The 20261-nt window shown below is 37.9% G+C and overlaps 1 protein-coding gene across 6 annotated transcripts in view; it reads right to left on the bottom strand.

Annotated features, from left to right (window-relative positions):
* The window catches only part of tenm2b (teneurin transmembrane protein 2b), a 253318-nt gene that overhangs the window by 54015 nt on the left and 179042 nt on the right, over positions 1-20261 (bottom strand). For all 6 annotated transcript variants that reach the window (XM_079898743.1, XM_079898744.1, XM_079898745.1 and 3 more), the window contains 2 exons: positions 15518-15743; positions 551-789 (listed from right to left, as the gene is read on the bottom strand). In XM_079898743.1, the coding sequence (XP_079754869.1) occupies positions 551-789; positions 15518-15743 (465 nt within the window). The remainder of the gene's footprint in view (positions 1-550; positions 790-15517; positions 15744-20261) is intronic.

Genomic DNA, 20261 nt, shown 5'->3' with positions numbered 1-20261 from the left:
AGAAATAAATGATCCATCAAGGATCCGTCAATTCAGTTCAGGAGCTAATTATGCATGACTGAATTGTAAAATGTGAATTAAATATCACTGTTTTCATCATGCTAAATAATAAATTGCTTATAAAGTAACAAGTGAGTTTTTTTACATGCCTCAAGTGTAAATCCTCAAGGACAGCGCAAAGAAAATGGATGATCACATTTAAGAGTATCACTCAGAAAAACAAATTCAAGTGCCAGATTGCCATTCATTTAGGTGTTGCCATCAATACCTACTAATGACATGAAAACTTCATCTGAACAACTAGAGACACTTTCTCTGTAGTTGCATATTATTTGGGGACAAAATTAGCCATGGCAAACAATGAATGGCATGTTGCATGACATGCGCAATCTGCAAAGTCGGCACAAAAATGAAGCCAATGCTGACCAATAATTTTACGAACTATGAATTTGCAACAATACATTTTTGAACAATGCCTTAGTGAAGTAACATAATTATTGTATAGTACAGCATAATGTTTTTATATTGAACAGTGCTTTGAAGAACATACCTATGACATAAGAGAGAAGAACGGCCAGCAGCACGGCGGCTGCGATCGCAGACACAGCGGCACATTTCCAGCTGCAGTACTTGGAGGGCTTCTTCAGCTTAAAGGAACTCCTGGAGAATGTGTTTCTGGGTAAGAGTCGGGGTGGTGGGGAGTAGACGGTACCACCGGTCAAGGGATAACCTGGTGAAGAGCTGCTGAACAGAGGAGTGCTCCCAGATGGTGTCTTAAAAAGAAAGTGCCTACAAGAAGAAAGAAAAAAGAACAATAACATGACTCATCTTAAACATGACTCAGCTGTTAATCTGAGCTAATGCCAGCAAAAGACAAATCACTTTCTTATCAGTATCACTAGTCTAAACGTTCTGAAAATTGTCAATATGCCCACAGCTTTACTCGGCTTTGATAAATCTTAAAAAAAAACTTCTTTAATGAGCTGAATGACTAAAAAGAAGCCTGTTTAAGCGTGTTTAATGGGGGAGTAGGCTATTTGTTTCATTCACATTTTTCAGAAGCTCATGTTGTTCATTTCATTCTCATGCTGTAGTTTTTTCTAACAAACAGGAGTTCAATTTGTACATAATGGCTTTAAATGAGGCTCATTTAACACAGCTCTGGCCATTTAAAAAGTATTAGGCATTAGACTACTACTTTGTGTACTAGCAGTGTAGACTGAATGCATCATAAAGACAACTCCAATCGACTACTCAGCAGAGAGAATTGATTTTTGTTGTTGTTAAATCCCTGTTCTTGCTAAGATTCAGTAGGATGCTGAATAACACAGTTCTAATCACCTTGGACTGCATCAAACCTTTATAATTCAAAAGATTATGACCATCAGACATAAAATGAGAGGTCAAATGATAAGGTGAATGGCAATGTTATTGCAAATAATGTCAGATCTGGTAGCCGTGGTGAAGAGAGTCAGAGGTGGGCTGAAAGGGGTAACGTGTGTGTGCGTGTTTGGGGAAGGGGGCAGATGGGAAGGGGATGAAAGCAGATAACAGTTGACCAGGAAGCTTTGATGAGCACTAGGTTTGGCTCAGGCTGAGGTCCTATGCTAAACCAGCCTCAGATCTTTGTCCATGTGTCTTGTTCGGGACAGGAGGTCCAGTCAGACTCCACCAGGCCTCTCTGTTGCCCCCCTGCTAGGCATCCAACTGCTCCCTGCTGCCCACAGCCAGAACAACCCATGAGCACTGGCCAGCAAAACTCAGCGACAAATCTATCGCTAGATCTGAGCTGAACCTGCTTAACAGTCTAGAATAAGATGTGACGCCATTTACTTACCTTCATGTCAAATACACTACCAATCAAAAGTGGTCGGTGTGTTTTAAAAAAAATATATTTTAAAAAGAAGTCTCTTATGCTGAACAAGGCTATATTTATTTGATCAAAAATACAGTAAACAGTAATATTGAGAAATGATTACAATTTAAAATAACTGTTTTCTGTTTTAATATATTTTAAAATGCAATTTCTTCCTGTGATGGCGAAGCTGAATTTTCAGCATCATTACTTGAGTTTTCAGTGTCACATGATCCTTCAGAAATCATTATAATATGCTGATTTGCTGCTCAAAAAACATTTCAGATCATTATCAATGTTGAAAACAGTTGTGCTGCTTAATATTTAGGTTTCTTTGATGAATAGAAAGAACAGGACAGCATTTATTTGAAATAGAAATTATATTATAAATGCCTTTCCTGTCACTTTTGACTCATTTAATGTGTCCTTGCTGAATAATAGAATTCATTTCTTTAAAAAAAAGTGTAGTGTATGTTGTATGACTTTCTTTTTTTCCTTAGAACCCAACGGTTTTAGATTTTTTTTAATACAGTAAAGGAATGAAGTGATGAGCTGTCAAGCTCCAAAAGGAAAAATCACTATAAATATATTAAAGTGGTCAATATGACTGAGACTGTATATATATATATATATATATATATATATATATATATATATATATATATATATATATGAGAGTGTATTGGTCACTGTATTCTTTAACTCTATGGAAAAGAGCAGCGTGAACCGTCTTCTGAACATCTTTTCTGTTCCACAGAAGAAAATCCTATCCTTTGGAAAGGCAAAGTTGAGGAAAAAAATTGAGAATTTTCATTTTAGTATGAATTGTTCTTTAAAATCTTTTCTGCATTCGGTTCCTGCAGCTCATTTCAGTGCTGGGAAGAAGTAACAGGTTGTGAAATGGCAGTCAGGTTCCTGCACAGCTATGGTTCAAATTCACAGCAGAATAAGTGGCTGAGTTTGAACTGTGTTTTTCATATGAGCTGGATGAGAGCAGTGAAGTGGGTATAGAGAAAATCTGTCATTCCCTACTCCACTGCCTTTACTTTGTGTGTGTGTCCTTGCTCTAAACAGTGCAATCTCACTGGGCAGACATGGTCATCTGTGGACAAGCTCTGGCTCAAGTAACTCATTCAAGCCTTTACGATTTGTCTGAAAATAAACAGACAATCTTTTTACCAATCTATCTTAATAACACAATGCACAGAATATGAAACTTTGTCCTACTTTGATAATATTCTAGAATTATAAGAGGTCCAAACATATTTCATCATATGGTTTGACAGACATGTGATAAATCAACTTAAAATAAGCCTTAAAAGAGTCAACCCTCAAACCCTCAAATTACATTACACTGCCGTGGAAGAAGAGAAGGGGAGAGATTTGTGAAAGTGAAACGGAGATGGAGAAATGGAGAAAGACCGAAAAGGAGGGACAAAAAAGCAACCAATAAAAGTGTTATTGTAGCAAAATATTCATATTGTGACCCACAGTCATTAATCCCTGAACTGCATCTACAAGGTAATGGAAACAACACTTAGGTTCAGTTCACACACATATTGATTAATGAGCACACATACAAAGACAAACAGGACAGACCCTGTGGTTATCACATGTGTGACGGAAAGCTAACTGATGGACACTAACTGTAAAATGGCATACAGAAGGTAAATTAATTGATGCTCCATCTTATTCTTTTTTCACTAGAAGGTTTGAAAATTATATTGCATTAAACATATACACGGATGGACAGACAGTCAGACAGAAGACAGACAGACAGATATATAGATAGATATATATATAGATAGATAGACAGATAGATAGATAGATATATATATAGATAGATAGATAGATAGATAGATAGATAGATAGATAGATAGATAGATAGATAGATAGATAGATAGATAGATAGATAGATAGATAGATAGATAGATAGATAGATAGATAGATAGATAGATAGATAGATAAGCTATGGACATATTGGTTTCTAAGCTGAAGTGTTACTGCTTAATGCCTTTTCAACTTCCAACATAAAATCGCATGAATTCCTCAAGATTATATACATTTTTTTTTTTACATAATTTTTATGTTTATCACGGTTTATGCCATAATATGAATTCCTAGAGCTTCTTCATCACAGTGAATTTGAAAGGTCCCTGTTGTAACACATGATGCTTATAATTACTTCTGAAACTTTTACCAATGTCAAGTTTTTGCACATTTTTATTTGTAAAAAATAAATAAAAACTCGCTAACTTGTGTTAGCGAGAAAAAAACAGCGAGCCAATCAGAGAATGCTTGCCCTATGGGACATCTCACCAGCAAACCATCCACACCAACAAGCGCAAACAGAGCACGACCGAGAAACATGGCAATAAGCAAAAGCAAGGCAAAGCCGCAAAAATTCTCGCTTTCACAGTAAACACCTTTTCTCTCCTCCTGTGGGACAAGAGGAAAGGTCCAGAGCAATTAACAAGCAAACATGAGATTTAACAGAGAATGCAAACAAACACAAACATCTCTCAAGGTGAATTAGTATTCCACACAAATATATAAACAGTCCACTTAATTGGGATTTCCGAATCAGTGACGAAGCCTCTGGTTTGGTGTTCAACATTTTTAACAGGGCCAAGGTCCTTTACTGTTTGCATGTAGCGTCCAAAATATATTGTCTTTTCATAGAGGCAAGTCTGCTGTTTATTTCCACAAACTCAAAATATGATAAATGCCTCCAAGAATACCAGCCAACCAAAAATGTTTTTATGTTGAGATACATTGAAAGGACTGGAGACTCTCTCTTACAGCACATCGATCTACCATTGTCCTCAATATAAGATGCAGTGGCAGCATTCAGAAACCTCAAGCTGAGGCTGTTACATCCTGTCCACTTTATTCTCAACCATCTCCAGCTAGTGAAGTGTCTAAGAGTGATTCCCATCCACTTATGAAAATAATGTCGCACAACGGATCTCCTTTTTGTACCATGTGAGAATTGAAGCGTCCACACTCTGGTCATTGAGAGTGAGGAAAAAAACAGCAGTTCAAGTAAGTCTGAAATGCATTTCAAGTACAAAACAACATCACACAGTTCATCAGCACAGATGTAAACCACAACTCCAATAAAAGACAGAATTAATACATGCACAGTGATCTTAAAAGATTTTTAAATTATACAATAATTTTATTATTAAATACTTATTTATTAGTGATGTTAGTCATATTTATATTATTTACAGCAAGGATTCGCATTAAATCGATAAAATGTGAATTCATAATGTTACAAAATATTTATATTTCAAACAATGCTGTTCTTTTGAACTTTCTATTCATTAAAAAATCCTGAAAAAAAAAAATACCTCACTGTTTCCACAAAAATATTACTGTTTTCTACATTTAAAATAATGATAAGATATTTCTTGAGCAGCAAATCAACATATTAGAATGGTTTCTCTAGGATTATGAGACACTGAACAGTGGGGAAATTCAGCTTTGCCATCACATGAATAAATTACATTTTAAAATATAATAAAATAGAAAAAAGTTATTTTAAATTGTAAAATTATTTCACAATATTATATTGGAAAACATAAAAAAACCTTTTAAACAGTAGAGTATATATTTTCTGCAACCACTGAACATGTAGTACTATCAGCTTAACACATTTTACCATGTTTAATTCTCTGCAAAGATTTCCCCCAAAAATCTGTGCAAAACGTATGCAGATTCCAACTGATTCCACCGATTATATCTGGCGATTATATCTTTTATATCCGATTATATCTGACGAACAAAAACAGTAAGTGATAGCTGAGATTCAGAGCAGGAGAGGCAAGAATTTCTTCTATTTTTCTGTGGAGAAGTTCGAGGCCTGTTAGCGGATGACAAGTCATGTGCAGAACAAGTGAGAGAAATGACACCGGTGTTTCAAACAAGCCCACGGGGAGAGCAATAGAAGGGGAAAAGAAAAGAAAGAGACAGCAGGCAGACACACAACCTCTTCCATGACGCCTAATAGAGAATCGTCTCCCATTTCCGTCCACTAAGATGGAGCACACCGTCATTAGCTCCAGCTCAGGGGGGCACTGCAGGAGTTTTAGGCCAAGTAAACCACCTCTAATTGGGCTCTGTCTCTGTGGCAGGCCCAGATTTTTTTTCTTCTGGATAAATACTGAGCTTCCTGAAAAGGAGCCTTAAATCTCAAGACTATGGAGGAGATTTCCCAGAGCTCAAGTGTTCAGTGCACTCTGATGCTGCGCTATTAACACACACTCACGCTAACACTCGGTTGAGATTTTGATGGTGGAGTGACGTCCCGGAGGAAAACAGTTTGAGAAAAAAAAGTTTCTTCCCTCTGCTGTTCCTCAGAACTGGGCCATTTTTTATGCACTGACGGGAGATAACGATGGAGATCATATTTCATAAGATAATTAGTCTTGCACAGTGAGCTTGCATTTTTTCAAACCTTCGAGCATCTGGAGCTTCCCCTCTGTGCTGCTGAAACCCAGCAAAACCAGGAACGGTCGTCACAGAGTCTGTTCATTTGGACCAATACACTTGTGCAAAATGTGCATAATAAGGTCCAATTGTGAGACTGACCGGCACAAAGAAATGACAAGCATATTATTAACATATTGCCTATTATATTGTGTTGTGTGCGATGGTGCCTATAGACAGCATTCGAATGAAGGTTGTTATCAATAAATGTTAAAAGAATATGCCTTATAAAACCAGCCCCTCCAGAAAAACGCGATTATGCGACCGCATAATTCAATGCATAATCAGCCAAAGTCCGCATATTTATGCGGGGGCCGCCTTTTTTCAAATACGCCGCATAAATTGACGATTTCCGCACGCAGAATATTACATAATCTTGGCTTGCATGATTTCATAATCCACGCATTTTCGTTGCAAAAAAGTCACATATATATTAGCAGAAAATTTAAAAATGTTGCGTTTACTTCACACAAGAGCAGCCATTTTCCCCTGTTGCCATGGGAACGTTATGAAGTGACGTTATTACAGTTGTAAGTATACTAGTAGTAAATTTACGTTACAGTAAGAGATTGCACTTTGTGCATTGGAAGCACTTATTTTAATAGAAGATGTCTGTTTTGTGAAGCTACCTCTGTAAAACAGGAAGCACACATTTAATTTTTTTTATATTTTATTTATTCATTTTTACAGAAGTTGCAGCATATTCCTTTTGTAAATCTACAGAACTTGTTTGACGCATCAATGTTTTGTAAGTTTGAGCCATGTGTTTATTAAGGTCTGAAATAAAACAAGATGAGAACTTAAATATTCCCAGCACTTTCTGTGATGTAGTATGCTTACTTATCATAGGAAGTAATAAGAAATGACTCTTTACATTAAGGTAGTAGCCAAGTGAGAACAGGGTGTTGCGGGAATCACTTTTTTTTCTCTTTTTCATCAAACCGCATTTTTTGCAAGTTCCCGCAATTTTTGCAAGTTCCCGCAATTTCAGCGCATAAAATTGCATAAATATCCCGCATATTCCATCGCATCTTTTAATAAAACGTGCCGCATAATCAAGGATTTTTGCCCGCAACAATCACAAAAAAACATTTTTACCAACAGTCTTTTATATCCATTCACTGATCATTTTTAAATATTTTTATTATGAATAAAAAATGTAACCAATAATAATAATAATAATAATATATTATTGTTATTTTTAATTCACTGGTTAAAATTGTATTCATTGTTATGTAGTTGCTTTATTTTACCCTTCAATACTATTTAATGTTCTTACATATTCTTTAAACTTTTATTGATAATAACATCATAACTTAATTCGAATGATGTTTATAGGCAACACTGCGCACAATATTATAGGCTATAATATAGCATAATATAACAATTTCTTAATTCCGCCCTTATTTTGTCATTCATAATTAAAAATAAATATTATTATAGGTGTCACATTGGCAGTCTGTTTTGATTTCTGTTCTTGTCTGTGTCTGATTATCTGTTTATTAGTTCAGTTTAGTCTTCCTCCACCCCTGCCTTATTGTTCCTATGGTTACATATTGATTAGTTAGTTCTATTCAGGTGTGTCTCGTCTTATCTTGTTAGCTCTCTGGTTTGTTTGTGTATTTAAGCCCTGTGTCTAGTTCAGTCTTTGTCAGTTCTTAATGTTGTGTTATGTTGGTTGTTCTGTTCCTGAGTCTTTTTCTTGAGTCTAAGTCTGTATTTGTGAAGTTTTGAGTTTATGTGAGAAATAGATGTGAGAATATTTCAATATCCTATATATCGTTCCCTCAACATAGGATCTTGATGAGGCCACGACATAAGGATGTTGTTACTTCGACAAAATGGTCTCGTGGCCATGACTTATTATCACGTCCCCAATGTCGCTATGAATATTTTCCCATTTGAGTCCTTTTTAAATATTTGCGTGCAGAGGTGGATTTTTCAAGCTCTATCTGAGCATGTTAACAGGTATTACACAATATATCTTGAGGAAACTTGTCATGATGGAGACTGGGCCTAAATTGGCCCACTTTTTAGTGTATAAAAGCACACTTTTAAGTGTAACAGTAGTAAACTTTGAGTGGAACTAGTTTTTCAGAACTAGTTTTTCTTTAAGTGACCATAACATCATACTTAAGAAATCACTTAAATGATTTCTCCCATTTTCGGGATATTTGCTTTTGCTGTGCTAATTGCAAGGGCGGGGACAGCTGTCCTCATTCAAGTGTTTAAAAGCATTATATTTATGTAGTGTGCGCGCTGTCGCAGAAGCGTCAGCGGAAGCGTTCAGCTCTCATGTTCGACCGACTTGGGTAAAGACCTGCGACTCTACCTGCGCGACTCCACCAAACAAGGACACCTGTAAGGCACTTAATTATCTTCTTTTCCCCTTTTCTTTCCAAATTTTATCTTATTTATCTTATTTAACATGTGCTTTCAATACATTCCTGTTGTCTCTCGACAACGCTCTCTCATCACGCACAGAAGCCAGCACAATACTGCTAATCTGCGTCCCATTCTCTCATCCTCACACACACCTCTCTCTCTTTCTGTGGGTCAATGGAATTGTCAGTCAGCAGTCAGTAAAGCTGACTTCATTCCAGCCTTTGAATCTCAATCTACTCTTAGTATCTTGGGCTTGACTGAGACCTGGATTCGTCCGGAAGACTCAGCAACCCCTGCTGCTCTCTCTAACAACTTCTCTTTCTCGTACACCCCTCACCAGTCTGGGAGGGTTGGGGGTACAGGTCTTCTCATTTCTAACAATTTGAAATACTCAACTCTCTCTTGTCTATGCAATAACAACTCGTTTGAATATCATGCTATTACACTTACAACTCCCATTAAGATCCATATTGTAGTCATATATCATCCCCCTGGTCACCTGGGAAGCTTTGTAGAGGAGCTGGATGTGCTGCTGTCCTCTTTCCCTGAGGATGGCACCCCACTTGTAGTCTTTGGTGATTTCAACATTCATCTAGAGAAGCCGTATGGAAAAGACTTCATCTCTCTCCTAGCCTCATTCGACCTCAAACGGCTCATCACCACAGGTACTCACAAATCAGGCAACCAACTGGACCTGGTTTAAACACGCAACTGCATCACAGACAACTTTTTGGTGAAACCTCTCCATGTTTCAGATCATTTCCTCATTACTTTCAATCTACTACTCTCTACCCGTGCACCACCAACCCCCCTACCATTTACTTTCATACGAGACCTGCGCTCAATTTCTCCCTACCATCACAAATCTTATCTCTGGATGTAAATACCGCAACGGATATCTTATGATCAATTTTAACTTCTTCTTTAGACAATATCTGCCCTCTCTCCTCCAGGCCAGCACGCGCTACTCCCTCTAACCCCTGGTTATCTGAGGTTCTTCGTGAACACCGGACCAAACTCAGGGCAGCGGAGAGGAAATGGCGCAAATCAAAAGACACATCTGACCTGAGTATGTAACAATCTCTGCTCTCTTCCTTTACTGTTGATGTTCATGCTGCAAAATCTTCATCTTCATTTCCACAACAAGAGCAACATCGCCTCTAACACACGAACACTTTTCAAGACATTCAACTCTCTCCTCTGTCCACCTCCACCACCACCCACCTCCTCTTTAACTGCTGATGATTTTGCTAACTTCTTCACCAACAAAACAACAACTATCAGCAGTCAGTTCTCAGGTACACACACACACAGGAAACCCAGACCAACCTCTCCCACAGCCAAAAACCTTCTCTCCTCCTTCTCTCACTAACCGAGGAAGAAGCATCTAAAATTCTCCTCTCCAGTCATCCTACCACCTGCCCTCTAGACCCCATCCCCTCATGCCTTCTACAAGCCATCACTCCCACACTTCTACCAGCACTCACACACATCATCAACTCATCCCTCCATAGTGGCATTTTCCCTACAGCATTCAAGCAGGCTCAGGTAACTCCACTGCTTAAAAAAACATTAAACATATCACTTGTAGAGAATTACAGAGCTGTCTCTCTCCTACCATTCATTGCGAAACACTTGAACGAGTTGCTTTCATCTTTACTGTCTCTGAACAACCAGCTGGATGTAAACCAATCTGGCTTCAAGAAAGGGCATACAACTGAGACTGCATTACTGTCGGTCACGTAAGCCCTGCGGATTGCAAAAGCTGCTTCCAAATTATCAGTTCTTATTCTCCTGGATCTGTCTGCTGCCTTCGACACTGTGAATCATCAGATCCTTCTGTCCATCCTCTCATTACTGGGCATCACAACTTCCATCCACTAGTTTGAGTCCTATCTCACAGGTAGGTCCCTCAGGGTCGCATGGAGAGGCGAGGTATCTAAAGCACATCAACTGAGCACAGGGGTTCCTCGGGGTTCAGTTCTTGGACTCATCCTTTTCTCCATTTACACCACATCACTGGGACCCATCATACAGGTACATGGTTCTTTTACCATTGCTATGCTGATGACACACAGCTCTTCCTCTCATTTCAACCAGATGATCCCACAGTAGCTGCATGGATGTCAAACTGTCTGGCGGACATCTCGGCATAGATGAAGGAACATCACCTGCAGCTCAACCTGGCAAAGACTGAGCTTCTCGTCCTCCCTGCCAATCCGTCTTTGCAGCACGATTTCACTATCCAGCTAGATTCATCATCAATCACCCAGTCAAGGTCAGTCAGAAATCTTGGAGTAGTATTTGATGACCAGCTGACCTTCAAAGACCAAATTACAAAGACAGCTCGATCATGCAGGTTTGCACTGCACAACATCAGGAAGATCAGGCCTTTCCTAACTGAGCATGCAACACAACTTCTCGTCCAGGCTCTGGTGATTTCTAGGCTTGATTACTGCAATGCTCTTCTGGCTGGACTTCCATCATGTGTAACTAAACCTCTACAAATGATTCAGAATGCTGCAGCCCGTCTCGTCTTCAACGAGCCCAAAAGGCCCCACGTCACTCCTCAGTTCATCTCTCTGCACTGGCTACCACTCGCTGCTCGCATCAAGTTCAAGGCATTGACGCTTGCTTACAGATCTATCACAGGCTCAGCTCCCTCCTACTTTCACTCACTCCTACGAGTCTACATCCCTACCAGAAGCCTACGATCGGTCAATGAGCGACGTCTCGTGGTACCATCACAAAGAGCCACAAAATCACTCTACAGAACATTCTCATTCATGGTTCCATGCTGGTGGAATGCTCTCCCCACCCTCATCTGGAATGCAGAATCCCTGACAACATTCAAAAGACAACTGAAAACTCATCTCTTCCGTGAACACTTAACCTCATAAAAAAAGAAATAAAATAATAACAATAATAATAAAAAAAAATTTAAAAAAAAAATTGGTTACACTTTATTTTAGGGTGTCATTGTTACAGTGTAATTATACATTCAAGTACTGAGTAATATTAATTAACTACATGTACTTAATATAGGGTTATGGTAGGATTAGGATTTGGTTGAGGGTTAGTTGCATGTAATTATGCATAATTTTCTGTAATTACTATGGTAAATACATGTAACATAATGTATCAAGGACACTGTAAATAAAGTGTTACCAAAAATTTCCTTTTCCTTTAATCCTCCCTTGTCTGGCTTATGCTACTCTGAGCAATGCCTGAACTTTGTATTTTGAGCACTTCTTGTGTTGTTTTTGCCTCTTCACGATGACTCACTTGCTTTAGTCCTCATTTGTAAGTCGCTTTGGACAAAGGCGTCTGCTAAATGACTAAATGTAAATACTCACTATTTATGTATTATTTATGCACTAAGTCAGTCAGCAACTTTTTGTTAGCAGCTTGTTTCTTTTTATATTTTTTAAATATGTTTATATAGTTTATATTTTGTTATATTGCATGTATTTTATTTTTTAAACATTTTAGTTTATTTGCTAACTGTTTTTTTTAAAGGTTAGCTTCACAAGTCCAAACAGCCACAGGTCAGAGAGCAGCATCAAATAGTGGGTCAAATCACCCCACCGACTCTCCACTACAAAAAGATGGCAGAGCTAGAGTAGCTCTAAACTGCCTCTGTAAATACCCAATGGTATTTATCTCATTAAACTGTCGTGAGAAGTGCTGGGTTTGCACTTTGTGGCAGACAGGGCTGTCTAACAGACAAAGCAATATGAGGTAGAGGCTGCTGGAGGTCACGTCCATATGCCCTGAAAGAAGTCATTCTAATCTGCCAGCCAAGGATAGAGCTTTGAAGTGTCAGGGGATTGTGGGTAGTCCATCCAACGTCTGGAGGCAGCTTGATACGTTTGAAGGATCTGAGAGTGCATTTGCCTGTGTGTGCATGGAGAATATTGAAGAAGCAAACCTGCAGCCGCTCAAAGCTGTGATGCAGCTGCGTGTCGGTGGTAAAAACTCCTTCCGAACTTTTGCCTGCTCCACCTGCGGTCCCCTCGGCTACAAAATCCCGACCACTAAGACGCTCTATTTCATGTGACAGCTGCACATTCCTCACTTTCTGTGACTCTCAACCAATCTGTCACCATATGGCCTTGTTTCTCTCTCCTGCTAGCACTCTAGCATTCAAAGCAGAACTTCTCGTATCCCGTGCTCGCCGTTGCAGCCCTGTTTTGCATGCATGCCATCGCATGACCTATTTTTCAGGCGGTGCTTGCTTCATCTGAAAGTGAGTGTCAGTTTTTTTTATGGGAGAGAGCGACGGAGAGACAGCGAGAGGAAGGTATCTGTGGAGATAGACGGTGACTGGTGCTGATGGACGTGGAGTGTGTGCGAATGTGTGTTTATACGTGTTCATGGATTCTGTGGAGTGAACGCATATGCTGACACGGTATTGGACACACAGCGTGGTGCTGGGTGGGGTACTAAAGAAACTGGTTTGTGGTGTGTATCGGAGCACCTGGTGAATAAAACATCTGAACAATAGGGGGATGGGAACCGAAAGAGAGAGAGAGAGAGAGAGAGAGAGAGAGAGAGAGAGAGAGAGAACAAGAAATAGACATGAAAAGAGTGTGTGTCTCATAAATAGTGCATTCAGCAATAGAGGAGAGTATTGTTGAGTCAAGGGGAGCAACCCTCCAGTCCTGCAAGAAAAGATACCCTATACTACACAGTAAATAAACACAAGTACAACCCACAGAGACAGTGCGACAGGCTGTGACTAAGTGTTCGTTGAGGGTCTCTAGAAGGGTGGGTGATATGAGTCTGCGTCGTTTGTGTCTGTGCCCTAGACCAGGGACTAATTACATGCAGTGACTGCCAAAATATAATTCTAAAAATCTATTTCCAAAATCTAAAAAAATCTAATAAATTATATATATATATATATATATATATATATATATATATATATATATATATATATATATATATATATATATGAAGAGTTTGGTTCCAAAACGCAATAAATCCATTTGAATTAATTTGAGTAAAAATGTGTTTTCTTTACCAAGAAAGTGGCAAGATGAAAACCACTATTTTCAGTTTCAAACTTTCGCATAGCACTTTTAGGTTATAATAACATAACAAATTCAAATCCAGATTTTGATTTTCAAAGATTTATTATAAAAAACTGATAATTTCTTTCCCCCAAAATGCAATAAATCCATGACAATTATTTTTTTCAAAATGCAATTATTCCATTGAATCAATATAAAAGTTATTATTCATATTGAAACTGTTGAAAATACACAACAAAGTAAGTTTATTAGTATAATAATATTAGTATAATATATATAAGTTTCACAGACAAAAACACTTACTTTGTCAAATTAAGAACACTGTAAAGAAGATTCGCATATTATAGTATTAATTTTATATCACTTGTAGGCCTAAAAGATTTTTTTAAAGATTTTATTCAACCCATAGCCCTGTTGAGCAAGCTCACCACAAGCTATTGATGGGTAAAGGAATAGCAATCAATAGCTCACAATGACCTTGCTCAACCGGGCTATGGGTTGAGTAATGCCAGAGTTCTGCTTCAAGTTTTAAACAATGAATAAAAATCACATTAATTTTTAACACACTGAATTTGTTGTCTTGTGCATACTATACATCCATTGCATTAATATAACATCTGTGTCGGATGATCTTCAAGCAGCAAATGGTATTCGTTTGTGAGTGTGACCTCCCTATTCTTCTGCATATCGCTGTTGTCTCGCCGCTGAACTTTTTTGACGGCGATCAGCTGTAAAATGGCTTGGTCCTGCTCGGTTTTCATTGACTTTGAATAAAACAATTGAAAGTTTTTCAAAAGATCCCCTGGGGTCAATGTGTCAGCGTGACAGAAGTTTGATGCTGTAGTGTGAGAACAAGCAACAGCCGGCATTTTTCCTCCTCCCGAGTGCCTCATCTTCTTAATCTCCTCACGTAATTGATTTGATTTCGATGCCTTACGTTTCTTACCCACCGCAGAAACCACCACAGGTTCATCAATGCCGTCAAAATTATAAATTTTTCTCAATTTTGTTTGTTTGTTGATAGAAAAGTACAGTGTAGATAAGAAAAACTAGGAAGCCGGGTGTATTTAAAGCGCCGCCGTTACTGTTTACAATGCGTGGAATGGTGCGTTGTGATTGGTTTAGCGGATGTATGGCATTCTGCAGAGAAGGGAGAATGGAATTTGTCGCGGTTTGGAAAGAAAGGGAGAAAACATGACAGAAAAGCACGACGAATATCGCATTTTACGTAAAATTTTAAATTGACTTTTCAGTACCGACCAGATACAATACTATTTTTTATAGTATTATTACTATTATTCTATAATTATTATTATAGTATCATTAATCACAAAACAAATATATATATGATCTTATTTCATATAATTTAATTTATGAAATCAAATGAAATTATAATATATATGTTTAAATAAATTATAACATATTAAATGAAAACAATTTAACAGTTAATAATTATTCATTTTTATTAATTATTTTTATATAATCTTAATAATATCATTTCTATTATATAATTTTCTATTCAGATAAAAAAACAAAACAAATATGACAATACCATTCCCTTTATTAGAACATAACACACAGGTAAAAGATCATTAATGACTATAATGACAACTAGAAAGCATGTTTATCCACATCACACATCAAGATATGCAGCCAATAAAAATGGATAATAGCTCTATAATTTTCCGAAAAAGGAATCTGAGAAACCCTAGCAGGAATCTTTTGGAGTATTTGTGAAACTAACCGTGTCTCCAGCGGGACACTGCTGTTGAGAGCCCAACTGTCCTGGAGCTGGACGGATTCAGGGGTGGAGGGTCCATCTGCCAGGGCCGCGGTAGGTGCGTGGCTCTGCAGGTTCCGCCGGCTGGCGTGGTTATTGCGATTGAGGGAATTAGCCGATGACTGGTGGTGGTTGTGCGGGGGAGGCAGAGGAGGTCGAAGTGAGGTCTGACTGTGATGACCGGATGCACCTGAAAGAAAGAGAGAAGAGAGATCAATCACAGAACATCTCTTCCTTTATGTTGCCTCATAGGATGCTGTCTGTGAAATGTTTTCAGACCACAGATTCGGAACATCAAGTTGTTCAGTTTACTTTGATTCAATGCAGCTGTAATCTGTTTACTGTTCTGTAGCCATGCGTGAAATGATTGTAACCCAAAGGAGGAGAGGTGAAATGCTAGACATTTTGCAACTGAGAGAAGGATCAATTATGGATAATAAGATAAGGAGACACAAAAAGAAGACTTTGATAAAATCTATTGCTAGGAGGAAAAATAAAACAAGTCTGGATTTTTATTAAACTGAATTCTCTGATTGAATTAGAATTTATTAGATTGAATTTACCTTCTAGCTCCTGACATGCTTGCTACAAAAAAAAAAAAAAAAAATTTTTTGCTGTGAAATCTTCACTGATTTTTAGAAAGTAAAAGTAAGAATTTTTATATTGTTATTACAGTATATGAGATGAACATTTACTAGAACATTTACTCTGACAATAAATTAAATATGATACATCAGGCTTTTGAGGAATGTTTATTTGTACATCTTTGTACATTGATGATTGACTATAGAGCTTTGATCATAAAAACTATGCATTTGATCATTAAACTAAGCATTTAAATATCATCTTACTAAGACATATTATTAAGAGATGTAGCATGACAACTGATATTTATATGCACTTTATTTAAGTAGTCTGCTATTCTTTTATAAAGATCTCATTTATTTACATTACAAGCTAGCAGAATGTCATCTTACTTTTTGCTAATTTAAATGTCAGCAACTGCACCAAATTGCTTCTTTTTGTTCATTATGGCCCTCTTATTATTGTTATTTATTTTTTTTAAATAGATTTTTTTTCTGACTATTATTTCATGTTCATATGACTATTATTTCATATAACAATCTTTATAATACAAAATAACATAATGTAATGTATAATATAATATAAAAATACAATATAACCTAAATTATGAAACAAAACCTTCATAATTTAGAGACTTTACAATAATAATAAAAACAGCCTGCAGTGTTTTATGATTTAGGCATGGATAGGTGTTCATTTAATTAACTTATGAAAGAAAAATGTGTGATTATTTCAGCCTGTTAACAACTGAGATACATTGGAAGGTAAGATTTTCCACAGCACATAAATGAAAATATTTGCCCCACTTGACAGTCTCTGAACAAATAGTGCAGTCAAGCGTGCCTAGAGGTTTAACAGATGAGTCTCCATTCCTGAGTGTCAAATGTAAAAAATCAATTATCCACATGAACTACCACAAAAGGTCTGGGTTTATTTCTGTCATATGTTCCACCTTTATTTGTTTTTCTTCGACGTAACGGCTGCAAATAACACAGCGAATATGATAATGCGCATTTCACACCCTCCGCCGCACCTCCCGACATCAGCGCATGAGGTAAACGGAAGCAAATTCTTCCAGGAGCCTGTGAAAAGAGGTGAAAGCAGGGGATTCAAAAGTGCCTTTGTGTCCCTTAAGAAGAGGTTCCGAGATGAAAGAGGATTTTAGACCAACGGGAGATCGGCTACGGTCTGAGGGCCAGGGCTGTGTAATCTCTCTACATGCAGTTTGTCAGAGCGCTCTAAAAACGGAGCGCGACAAAACCCGGCCGGGCACAAAGCCCTGCTCTCTCAGCTTACAGCACCAGAGGAACTCTGGAGGAACTCTCCGGCTCCAACAATGGTGCTCAAAACACTGGATTATCGCCTGATGACATGGCCATGAAAACCAGCCAGGCCACTCTCCACACACTGGAACAAAAGCATGGAGGAACTTGTGCTTTTATGGGCTCAAAGCGCTGCCACAACTGAGGCCTCATTCTTTGTTTTTTTCAAGGGGACCTGGCGTATACGGAGGAAATTGATGCGACAGGCGCAGAAGAAGCGCCCTGTGAATGGGAGCCTGTGACAGTGGCCTTCAATGGCCAAATGAAGGAGGGCGCTGGTGGGATTTTCTTCTCGTTCGCATGTGAGAACGGCTCGCCAGGGGTCTCAGTGTGAAGCGCTGCAATCACGGAGGGACAAAGGGCCGCTCCTGCGCCTCCATTATACAGAATGTGGAGCTCATGGTGCACAGCCAGGGAACGGCGCTGAAGTCAGTACAGTAATGCAGAGATTACAGGCGACTACTGATATTAGCACAGAGTTACGGGAAAGAGCTTAAATACAAAATCTCTCAATGTAATGTGCACGTCGTACCCAAGCAGGAGGCAGAAGACAGGGGGTCGTTTAAGACGCCTGTGGAAAAAGATATTGATTGCCAGTGTGTGTAGCTATGAATTTGCTGTCTGGAACTTTCCTCCAACGGATGATATGGCAACTTAATTGAACATAAACAAGTGGACTAGAGGTAGACCAATAGTGGATTCTGCCTAATACATATAACTAAAGAGCGAAACTATATAAATGACAGATTTATAATATGTCGGAGTCCCGGCTTACGGACCTTGTCTGATTCCGTCCCCCTCACTCTCCCACCTCACTTCCTGTCTACTCTATACTATCCTGTTGCAATAAAGGAAAAAACAAAACAAAACAATAATAATTATAATATGTTTTTAAAATGAATGATATGAATGAAAACTTAAGTCTTGTTTTTTCATGTTATTTTATAATAGTATTGTGCAGGGCCGTCGCTAGTGGGGTGAAAGGTGGTGACAATTATAGGGGCCCCCGCAGCCCAGGGGGGCAAAATGCAGCAGTAATACTATATAGGCCCCTATTGTATGAATCATTCTAATATTTATATTAGTTGTATGCCTGAGATTTAAATGAAAACCACAAAAACATGCAATTTGGTTAAATATTTTTTCCAAATATCTGCTTCTCTTACCTCCCTAAAAATGGTTTAGTCCGATCTAAAGTATTTATTAATAATTCAGTCGGTGACAAACATCAGATGGACCCAATAAAATTGTAAGTCCCACCCCAGCTCGTGAACAGAACCAATCAGAGTTGAGGAACCGATCAGGAGAGTTGTTGTATCCCAGTCGATCAAGACGTTCTTAAAGACAGGTTGCATTGTTATTTCGCTGGGAATAAGAAAACTACCGTCTACAGCCAGCCGGGTACTGTTACTCTTCATTATCGGTGCGCACCACAATCGACCGAATGATTACGTGGTCAAAATTCCTGTCTTTTTACAATATTGTAAAAAAAAAAAATTACACGAGTCACGACGCATTGCATTATGCACCTGACCTGCCAGCTGATGATGTATTTATTACATCAAGAAAACATAAATACAACACACTGCACTTGGATGAATACATTTATTAGATTTATTTAATAATATTACCAGTTCCTTATTATCTTTATTAAAAAATAAGACAATAAATGATTTTTATTTTTTTTAAATTTACTGCATTCTTATCAATTTCTAAATGTTTACTTTTTGATTTATGAATTATAACAGACTGATGGAAAAAAAATATTATTTTGCTGTTACTTTTTTAAAATTGGTTTTATTATTATTTAACAATTTCTTGCTTTTTGTTAGTTTTTATTAGTTGTAATTTTTATATAAACATTTAACTTTTAAAATAAAGGTTTTACAACAGCATCACTATCTTCTGTTATATGTGGGCCTCCATGCTCATCTATTTACAGTATATGATATTGGTGGAGGGTGGTGGGGGCCCACATCAATATTTTTTCAGGGGGCCCCGAATCCTCTAGCTACGGCCCTGGTATTGTGTATATTACACATGTTTCAGATTTATATAATTTACCATGCTCTTATGTTTCTTTATATGTAAATGTATTTTTTAAATAAAATTAAATAAATTAAAATAAAATACAATACAAACTTTTGCCATTAACGATAGCACCTATCAGCGCCAATTATTTGGTAAAACCATTATTCTAAACCTAAAGCACTAGGACTAAAAACAGAACAGGACTAAAATCGTTCTTCTTTTCTCGCAATTAAGAAAATAACTAAACTTCACCCTGGATTGAGTTCTGTTAAAAGTAAAATGGCTTTATTTGGGGCTGAGAAAGAATCCTTTTCATGACACAAGGTCACAGATTCTGCTCTGCTGCAGCTCGTTCCCTGTCAAAACTTCCGCTTCAACACAAGCTTCATAAAACCTTGATTTATTGGGACACAAAACAGCTGTGAAGCTATTCTGTCCTCCACTACTGACATCCATTTATTTCCTACCAGCCTCCATCTCTTTTCACAAGGCTGTTTCTCTTTCTCCCTCCGCTTTCCGTTCTTAACCATTTAGCAGTGTTTATGAATAATTGAGTTTTGATTCAGCGAGCGAACGGCGGAGGCAGACAAAATAGTCGACAAGCAACACAGGGAAAGCGACTCTATGTGGGCTCAGAAAAGGCCTATTCGCCTGATTTGAAACTTCCTGCCAGCCTGTCCTTTTCTAAAAAAAAAAGAAAACAAAAAGACACATGTACATTCAAGGCATACAAATGAGAAACTGCTATGAAGATATAGTGCAGAATATAA

The sequence above is a fragment of the Squalius cephalus genome (assembly GCF_949319135.1).
Source record: "Squalius cephalus genome assembly, chromosome: 17".
Taxonomy (NCBI): domain Eukaryota; kingdom Metazoa; phylum Chordata; class Actinopteri; order Cypriniformes; family Leuciscidae; genus Squalius; species Squalius cephalus.
This window is presented reverse-complemented; position numbering and strand designations above follow the sequence as displayed.